This window comes from Crocuta crocuta, unplaced genomic scaffold (genome assembly GCF_008692635.1).
Source record: "Crocuta crocuta isolate KB4526 unplaced genomic scaffold, BGI_CrCroc_1.0 scaffold271, whole genome shotgun sequence".
NCBI classification, from domain to species: domain Eukaryota; kingdom Metazoa; phylum Chordata; class Mammalia; order Carnivora; family Hyaenidae; genus Crocuta; species Crocuta crocuta.
Window position 1 is genome coordinate 4,849,511 of NW_027527824.1, and position 8,821 is coordinate 4,858,331.

At 52.7% G+C, this 8,821-nt stretch overlaps 3 protein-coding genes across 4 annotated transcripts in view; 2 read left to right on the plus strand and 1 right to left on the minus strand.

The window, feature by feature from the left end:
- DPAGT1 (dolichyl-phosphate N-acetylglucosaminephosphotransferase 1) overlaps positions 1-4,506 on the plus strand; it is a 5,517-nt gene extending 1,011 nt beyond the window's left edge. The window contains exons 2-9 of the mRNA XM_077776959.1: positions 216-336; positions 491-704; positions 941-1,087; positions 2,575-2,659; positions 3,026-3,214; positions 3,525-3,612; positions 3,772-3,927; positions 4,006-4,506. Coding sequence (XP_077633085.1) covers positions 216-336; positions 491-704; positions 941-1,087; positions 2,575-2,659; positions 3,026-3,214; positions 3,525-3,612; positions 3,772-3,927; positions 4,006-4,071 — 1,066 coding nt within the window. The 3' untranslated portion in view covers positions 4,072-4,506. The remainder of the gene's footprint in view (positions 1-215; positions 337-490; positions 705-940; positions 1,088-2,574; positions 2,660-3,025; positions 3,215-3,524; positions 3,613-3,771; positions 3,928-4,005) is intronic.
- A 723-nt stretch (positions 4,507-5,229) lies between these two features.
- H2AX (H2A.X variant histone) lies at positions 5,230-5,878 on the plus strand. Its single transcript, XM_077776990.1, has one exon. The coding sequence runs from the start codon at positions 5,316-5,318 to the stop codon at positions 5,745-5,747; it is 432 nt and encodes a 143-aa protein (XP_077633116.1). The 5' UTR covers positions 5,230-5,315; the 3' UTR covers positions 5,748-5,878.
- A 473-nt stretch (positions 5,879-6,351) lies between these two features.
- HMBS (hydroxymethylbilane synthase) overlaps positions 6,352-8,821 on the minus strand; it is a 7,385-nt gene continuing 4,915 nt past the window's right edge. For both annotated transcript variants that reach the window (XM_077776971.1, XM_077776980.1), the window contains 6 exons: positions 8,002-8,115; positions 7,720-7,758; positions 7,379-7,498; positions 7,083-7,136; positions 6,890-6,976; positions 6,352-6,791 (listed from right to left, as the gene is read on the minus strand). In XM_077776971.1, the coding sequence (XP_077633097.1) occupies positions 6,618-6,791; positions 6,890-6,976; positions 7,083-7,136; positions 7,379-7,498; positions 7,720-7,758; positions 8,002-8,115 (588 nt within the window). In that variant the 3' untranslated portion in view covers positions 6,352-6,617. The remainder of the gene's footprint in view (positions 6,792-6,889; positions 6,977-7,082; positions 7,137-7,378; positions 7,499-7,719; positions 7,759-8,001; positions 8,116-8,821) is intronic.

Consider the following 8,821-nt stretch of genomic DNA (forward strand, 5'->3'; position numbering starts at 1 on the left):
CTAACTCCGCAGAGAGCTCCGAGCTCTGGGAGGTCAAGGGCAGAGCTGGTTAACATCGGGAAGGGACGTAGCGGTTTGGGGGACCCTCGTGTGTATCGGGCACTCCAGCACTGGCGCCCTTACCCCCTTCCCCATTAGATGGCTGTGATACCTGCACTAGTGAGTGACCACGCCCCCTTTCCTCCCCCCCCCCCCCTTTTGCTGCTGGGCCACAGCCCAGAGTCCCAGGGCGTGATCAGCGGCGCTGTTTTCCTCATCATCCTCTTCTGCTTCATCCCTTTCCCGTTCCTGAACTGCTTTGTGGAGGAGCAGTGTAAAGCCTTCCCGCACCATGAAGTAAGTGGGTGAGTGGGGGCGGTTGCTTGCGGCCGGGGGAGTCGCGGTTATTTGGGTTCGGGTTGAGGAGCCGTGGAACGAGCGCAAAGACAGGGATTTTTGCAAGGTGAGGGGGGAGTAGGCTTGAGCTGTGACCTGCCCGAGCCTCCCCCAGTTTGTGGCCCTGATAGGTGCGCTCCTTGCCATCTGCTGCATGATCTTCCTGGGCTTCGCGGACGATGTCCTTAACCTGCGCTGGCGCCACAAGCTGCTGCTGCCTACAGCTGCCTCACTACCTCTTCTCATGGTCTATTTCACCAACTTTGGCAACACGACCATTGTGGTACCCAAGCCCTTCCGTCCGATTCTTGGCCTGCATCTGGACTTGGGTGAGTAACCCTGCCGCTGCTGCCCCTGTGGCCTCTACTTTAGGGCACCTTATGCTGGGAGATCTCCAAAAGCGCATCTTCCTGGTGCTCCACCTTCTCCGCAAGCGGCCCTGTCTTGGCGCTGTGTCGTCTCAGATCCTTTCTGTTGGTCCTGTACTTTTTCCTCACCACTCGCCTCCGCAGAACATCCTTAAATCCTCCTTTCTGAGTGGCACACTCCTGTCTGCTTCCCCCAGGGATCCTGTACTACGTCTACATGGGGCTGCTGGCCGTGTTCTGTACCAACGCCATCAATATCCTGGCAGGAATTAATGGCCTAGAGGCTGGCCAGTCGCTAGTCATTTCTGCCTCCATCATCGTCTTCAATCTGGTGGAGCTGGAAGGTAGGTGGGATTGGGGATAGGGAGAGAAGTCTGAGTGTTGAGGAACTTGCTTGATATCTAGCTTTGGAGAGTTTAGGGGGAAAAGCAACATATTCTGATTTAGTAAATGTGAGAAAAAAATAGCCGCCCTGTCATTTATAACTGCATTGGCACTAATAGGTAGGCTGTGGTCATCTCCAGTTGAACATAAATAATTTCACAGAACCTCAGAATCAAGGTCACTCTGTGACCATGACAGAGTAAAACAAAAACCAGATTCCGCCCTAACCATGTCTTGAGTATAGACAAACTGCAAGAACAGTGCATTAACAAAAACGGATAAGAGCTCCCTCTTCTGGCCAACATGAGCAATTGCTGCTTCCTTCTGATAACTCCGTTCCTGCTAATTCTTAAATAAAATTAAGATACCCAATCCTAGATTCACTTCTACTGACAGCACCCAGTCTAGGGCAAAACTCTGCCTCCTTGCTTCACCCCAGAATTACTTAAATCCTAGAGTATGCGCCGCTTACCAAGGCATGCCCTGGTTGCCTATGATGTGTGGTCTCCCATGTCTCCCTTATCACGAGTCAGTAAATCCGGCTTTGATTGTAGGTGTTTCTGGTGGTCTTTGGCTGATGGATATCAGTAAGTGCTTTTTAAAACTAACGACTTGTAGGAGTGTCTGGGTAGCTCAGTAGGTTAAGCGTCCGACTCAATTTTGGCTCAGGTCATGATCTCACAGTTCTTGGGATCGAGCCTCGCATCAGGCTCTGTGCTGACAGTGCAGAGCCTACTTGGGATTCTCTCTCTCCCTTTCTCTCTGCTGCTTCCCTTTCGTTCTCTCTCTCAAGATAAATAAACTTCAAAAAAAACCAAACAACTAACCACTTACAAAAAATTTTTTTAATGTTTTTATTTATTTTTGAGAGAGAGAGAGTGTGCGAGCTGGGGAGGGGCAGAGGGAGAGGGAGACACAGAATCTGAAGCAGGCTCCAGGCTCTGAGCAGTCAGCCCAGACCCCAATGCAGGACTCGAACTTGTGAACCACAAGATCATAAACTGGGCCAAAGTCGATGCTCAACTGACTGAGCCACCCAGGTGCCCCAAAACTAACCACTTTTCAAACAGTATCTCATTTAAGCTTTGTAACATGTGGTAGGTGTTCTCATCAACCGTATTTTACATTTGAGGAAACTGAGGGTTAGAGAATTTAAATGTGTCCTGATCAAAGTCACCCAGTTAGGAAGTAAAGCTGATCAACCAAACCTAGGTCTGAATGATCTAAACCAAATTGAAGACAGTAACTCAGTTTAGGAGGGGTTCATGAACAAGGTGGAATATTAGGACCTGGGTAACATAAAAGGGGTAGTGAGTTTTTGACTATGACTTGGAAGAGGTGGAGAAGACAGCTTGGAACAGAACTTAGAGACAGACAAAAATAGGACCAAGATAATGCAGGGGAAGTTCCGATCAACTTGTCCTTTCTTTTTCCCCTGCTTCCAAAGGTGATTATCGGGATGATCATGTCTTTTCCCTCTACTTCATGATACCCTTTTTTTTCACCACCTTGGGATTGCTCTACTATAACTGGTAAGTAGGCCTGTGGCTAGGGGGATGGCTATTTGAATATGTAGCAAGTATGGTCCAGATCATGACCCAGCTCCCGGCCAGAGAGGCTACACCTGTGCACACCCGTACTGAGTGTTTTCTGGGTCTTTAGTCGGAAATATTCCTCAGTGACTCTCTACCCAATCGTAGTCAGGGACAAGTGCTGTGGAGCCCCCAGGAAGAGATGAATTCAGGGCTTTGGGTCCTGGACAGTTGCTGGGAGAGCTGGAGTCCCCTCGGCTGGGCCAGAACTAGAGTTGGGGCTAGCCCAGGGCCCAGGGTACCTGATGTGAGAGAAAAGATTGGTAGTGCCTCCTGCCCCTGGCTCAGATCCTCTCCCCCACACAGGTACCCATCACGGGTGTTTGTGGGAGATACCTTCTGTTACTTTGCTGGCATGACCTTTGCGGTGGTGGGCATCCTGGGACACTTCAGCAAGACCATGCTACTCTTCTTCATGCCCCAGGTGTTCAACTTCCTCTACTCACTGCCTCAGCTCCTGCATATCATACCCTGCCCTCGCCACCGTGTGCCCAGGTAGCCACTTTGGGGCTTGAAAGGGACATCCTGTCTTTTTCACTCGGGATGCAGAAAGCCAGCCTTGCACATTGGCTGTGCAAAGGGAGTGGGCCCAAAGAAGGGCTAACTCTTGCCATGTGGTTAGCTCTTATGACAGAGCACGTTTACCTACGTAATTTGATCAGCTCTTATCACGTATCAGTAAGCAGAGCCAGAAGTGGAGCTTAGGTTGTTTGATTTCCTCATCCGGCGCTCTTCCTATTAACCAGCCACAGTGAGTCGAGTTCTTGTAGTGGCCCGGTCACATAAAATTCTCTTCCCCCTGCAGACTCAATACCAAAACAGGCAAACTGGAGATGAGCTATTCCAAGTTCAAGACCAAGAGCCTCTCTTTCTTGGGCACCTTTATTCTAAAGGTAACAGGGTAACAAGGAGGTAAGGCTCTAGGCCGCCATCTGGAATTCAGGGACTGGGGAACCTAGGCCTACAGCAGATCCGGGGGGAGTTCAGAAGCATGAAGCAGGTCTCCATTGCTGAAGCGCGCTTGCTCTTCTCTCCACCTCTGACCCCTCCAGGCAGCAGAGAGCCTCCAGCTAGTGACAGTGCACCAGAATGAGAATGAGGACGGTGCCTTCACAGAGTGTAACAACATGACCCTCATCAACTTGGTGCTTAAGGTCTTTGGGCCCATGCACGAGAGGAACTTGACCCTGCTGCTGCTGCTGCTCCAGGTGTGAGTGGGGAAGGTCTCTCCACTACCTCGTCTCCCTTTCTCCATGGTTCTGACTCTAGTGTGTTTCGCTTCCCAGATCCTTGGCAGCGCTGTCACCTTCTCCATCCGGTACCAGCTTGTCCGGCTCTTCTACGATGTCTGAGTCCCCCGACTGCACAGTCTGCAGGCTTCTTGACTCAGGCCGACCTCTTTCTGGACCAGTAATGCCTCCTGGCCAGGCCTCTCCCACCTTTCTTTCTTCTCCAGATTTTGTACTTAGCATTTTCTTTCTGCTGTGATGATTGCCATGTAATGACTGTGGATTGGGTCTTGGCTATGGCTTCCTTCAACTTGCCACGCTCCCTCTCCATCCCATCCTTGCAGCCTCCTAAGGTGGGATACTGCAGCTTCCATGCAGTTATCCACAACTCTGACTCTGAAGGAATATGTTGGGCCTGGGAAGAGAACCCCGGCTGGGGAGAGGGACACGAGCTTGAAGATCACTTGATATTTGACTATAAATTAAGTATTCTGATTGGGAAGAGCAGACTGGTGAGGCCAGGTCCTCGCAGGGGTGACAATAAAGTGTTGTCTTTTTCTTGTTGTTCCTGTAGGTGTTATTTCCTATATGGGCGTTTTAGGGTAGATTGGGAGGGTGGGTGGAGGCACCTCCCTCAAGAGGATGCCTCTGTCTCCATCCCACCCTTTTTCTTTTGAGTGTAGCAGGAAGTGAACAAAAAACAGAGACCTGGAGCGCCTATGTTGAATAAATACTGAAATCCTGCTACTTCAGGTGGCAGGGAGGGCCATAAGATTGGACTTACTTGTTCTCTGGTGTGGGATAGAACGGGGGGCCGTCCTATTTATTCCCTCTTCTGCTTTCCCTTTGCAGGATGGGAGGAGGGAGAAAAGAGAAGAGGGTGACCAGACCTGGAAGGGGAGGCAGTGGTGTTGATGATCCCTTTCCTTTAAAAAACCCTAGGCCCGCACAGATTTCCCAGAGGCTCTTGAGATGGCTCAGACTCCACCCTCTTTGTCTTCCGGTTCTGGGCTCCAGCTGGAGCATTTAAATCTGGCGCCCTCCGCCCGGATTGGCTACATCAGGGAGTGCGTGGCCGGCTGCGTGCTACCACTCCTCCTCGCCTTTTTCCCCGGGCAAAAGGTTTTCAAATTGGACCAATCGGCGGGCGCGCTCCCTCAGCCGTGGCACGTCACTGAAGGGTTAACTGCAACCAACTGGAGGCGGGTATTAGAGAAAAGGGCCAATCAGGAGGGCGCGGAGGTGTGCCCTGGGGGCTTATAAGGGCGGCCTCTGGGCGCGCGCGGCAGCAGTTGGACTGCGGCGGGCGGTGGTTCCTCGGCCCCTTGGTACGCGTCCCTCTTCACCGCTCCTCTACCTCGCGCAGCATGTCGGGCCGCGGCAAGACGGGCGGCAAGGCCCGAGCCAAGGCCAAGTCGCGCTCGTCGCGCGCCGGCCTTCAGTTTCCAGTGGGCCGCGTGCACCGGCTGCTGCGGAAGGGCCACTACGCCGAGCGGGTCGGCGCCGGCGCGCCGGTGTACCTGGCGGCCGTGCTCGAGTACCTCACCGCCGAGATCCTGGAGCTGGCGGGCAACGCGGCCCGCGACAACAAGAAGACGCGGATCATCCCCCGCCACCTGCAGCTGGCCATCCGCAACGACGAGGAGCTCAACAAGCTGCTGGGCGGCGTGACGATCGCCCAGGGAGGCGTCCTGCCCAACATCCAGGCCGTGCTGCTACCCAAGAAGACCAGCGCCACCGTGGGGCCGAAGGCGCCCTCGGGCGGCAAGAAGGCCACCCAGGCCTCCCAGGAGTACTGAGGGGCGCCCGCGCCGCAGCCGGCCCCCCATGCCACCACAAAGGCCCTTTTAAGGGCCACCACAGCCCTCACAGAAAGAGCTGAGCCACGTCGGACTCGGGGCGGGCGGCCGCAGCTCTCGGCTCCNCGCTCGCCCCACTTTGCTTCCGGCGACTACTCTGCGGGGCCACGCGCCTCGTACCAGCACCACCCGTGCGTCCCCGTCTGCACTGAGCCTCCGACAGCTTCGGAACTGGGATTTTGCAGCTATAACCTATCCAAGACGAGTACCTTACGTATTGGGGAGTTTCAGATAGACTAATTTTATTTATTAAAGGACTTTTATAAAAAAACAAAAACGCAACGTGTGTGGTCGTTTTGTTAAGAGTTGGGTTGACTTTCTTCCTGAGGTTGGGGGACTATGTGACACGTGGCTCATCTGATAAGACACACGGGTTAGCGGGAGAGGGGCAGGTCCTAGGTTTGTCCATCACGGCTCTTGGTGTTCCCTGGGAGACCATTTGAAATAACTGGCAGACACCAAAAATGTCCCGGAAGCACTCTGGACATAGGTCCCCTAGAGTAAAAGGTTTTGCGTTCGTCCTTTACTGCAACCTCACCAAAAACAAAGTCAGAGCCGGTTTATTAGTTGACTTGGTTACATTCAAAGGCTGTGGCTTGAACTTTTTCTCTAGAGATGAAACCCCCACCTACTGAGCAGGCAAGGCACTCACCACAGCCCCAAGGTGAGACAAGTCCCTGGAGGTCTCTGACCTTGCAGTTCAGTCCCCTGGGGTAATCACTCCCCAGTTAGCAGTGAGAACCGGGAACTGTGGGCTGGGATGCAGGCACTGAATTATAGCAGCCCAGACACCTGTGCCCCGCAGACCAGTTAGTGGGCATCGTTAAGCTGTCGCGCAACATCCAGAATGTTCTTGGCTCCTTTGTTCAGCAACAAACTGGCCAGGCTGATGCCCAGGTTCTCAGCAGCCAGCTGTGCTTGTCGTGGAATGTTCCGGGCAGTGATCCCCACCAGCTGTGGATCGTCCTCTGGGCCATCTTCATGCTAGGTGAGGGAAGGGAAGGGGGATTTGGTGAGCACGAAAAAGGAGGAAACAGGCAGGTTTGTCTCTCACCCCCTCCCTCACCCTCCGGCTTTGGCACCTGGGCGGTGACACAAATGGTGGCCTGCATGGTCTCTTGCATGCTATCTGAGCCGTCTAGACTCCAGACTCCTCCAGTCAGGTACAGCTGGGAAAGGAAACGGTTATCTCAGCATATTCTGAGAGAACTGGTTAGAAACCTATGCTCTCTTGGACAATTCGAGATGCCCAGGGACAGATGTCACAGTGCTTACTTGCCCGTCCTTCATAGCGGTGTGCACTGCCACTGGCACGCTGCAGCCTCCTTCCTGCAATGAGAAGTTGCCCTGTGAACTCCAAGGACTCTTGATAGCACTCTGTCGTCACCAGAAGCCTCAGAGACAGAGAGACCTCTGAAGACATACCTGAAACAGGCAGGGGCCCAGTCCCGCCCATACATTCAAGAATGAAGTTAACATTAAATAAAGAGCATTCATTTGAGAATTCTCCCCCATGGCTATTCCCAACCCCCCAAGTCCCCACCCCTCCGTCGGTGGAACACAGGTCCTACCAGGTGCCTCAGGAAGGCTCGCTCGGCAATGCAGCGAAGCAGGGTCTCAGGATCATGCAACACACCCACCAGATCCAGGATGTCTTGGTCCTTGGCTCGGACTTCCACGCCCAGGGCACCCTGATGGAAAGACAGCCTAAGACGTCAGGCCTAAAGCTCTCCCCCACCAGTGGAGCTGAGGATGGGAACCAGCTCACCTCCACCTGCTCCCCGGGGTCTCTTTTAGCCCAGAAGCCTCCCGAGGCCTCCCCCTCCCTAGAAATGTTTATGCAGAAGGTTGTGACCTTTTTGATTGAGAACAAAAGTGCACATCAACGCATGGCTTCCGGGCGCTGACATACCTGACCCACAGCATACATGCACTCCTCCGGGTGTAGTATCTGCAGGGGCGGAAAAGGCACTCAAGAGGGTGGTACTGGGGGGTGCTAAAACCAGACAGTAGTGAGATGGGGCTTCCCTACCACATAGAAAGCCTAGGTAGGCAAAAGTGGGGGTCTGGCCTCTGATCCCCAATCTTCTGGACTCACTTCCAGCTCGAGCCTTAGAGGCAGGGTGTTGAGAAAGCATACAGGCAGGAACAGGAGGGAAGATTCACTGGGGACAGAACAGGGACAGCCCCTTACCTGCCCCACCCGGTGCTGCCAGCCCATGCGCTGCAGGCCAGCTGCGGCCAGGATGATGGCACTGAACTCCTGAAGTTCATCCAGCTTCTGAAGCCGTGTGTTGAGGTTTCCCCGCTGCGGGGAGATGCTAAGGACGACAAGCACTGGGCCATTTGGAGCCTCATGCTGCTTCTCTGCCTGAGTCCTTCTGTCTCTGACTAACATCTCACCCTTAGTTTTCAGCTTACTGATAACAGCTAACATTTAGGTAATTACTAACACTTAATTGCTACATACCAGATGCTGATCTAAAGTGCTTTACATACGTCTATTTAATTTTCACAATCCTATGAGGTAGGATTTCCATTTTACAGATGAGAAAAATGATACAGAGAGGTTGAATAACTTGCCCGAGATAACAAGATATCTGGGGAAGCATTCCCTGATCCCCAAGTCTGCGTTTATAGAGGTTCCAGCTAGAAGCTTCCAGAGAATTCCCTACTTTGTGTACTGGTGCACTCAACATGTACTATTTTGAAAATTAGCTTTACGAAACATTCGATATATTTGGAACCTCAAAATATAATGGAATATGAAACAAAAAAGGAAGCATCCTCCACCTCCCCTGTTTCCCAGTAAGCACTGTTCAGTATCACTCTGTATTATCAATGCCTATTTGTCTCCAGGCAAAAATGTAAAATTCTATAAGCAAGGACATTTGGTCTCACCACTATCCCCAGTGCCAGGCACTGGCCTGGGCCTAAGAAAACATAAAAGGATTAGGGATGGATGGATGGATGGATGGATGGATGGATGGATGGATGGATGGATGGATGGGTGG

Bases quoted from the DNA above. Each gene is read 5' to 3' on its own strand.
- H2AX (XM_077776990.1), top strand. From the start codon at position 5,316: ATGTCGGGCCGCGGCAAGACGGGCGGCAAGGCCCGAGCCAAGGCCAAG.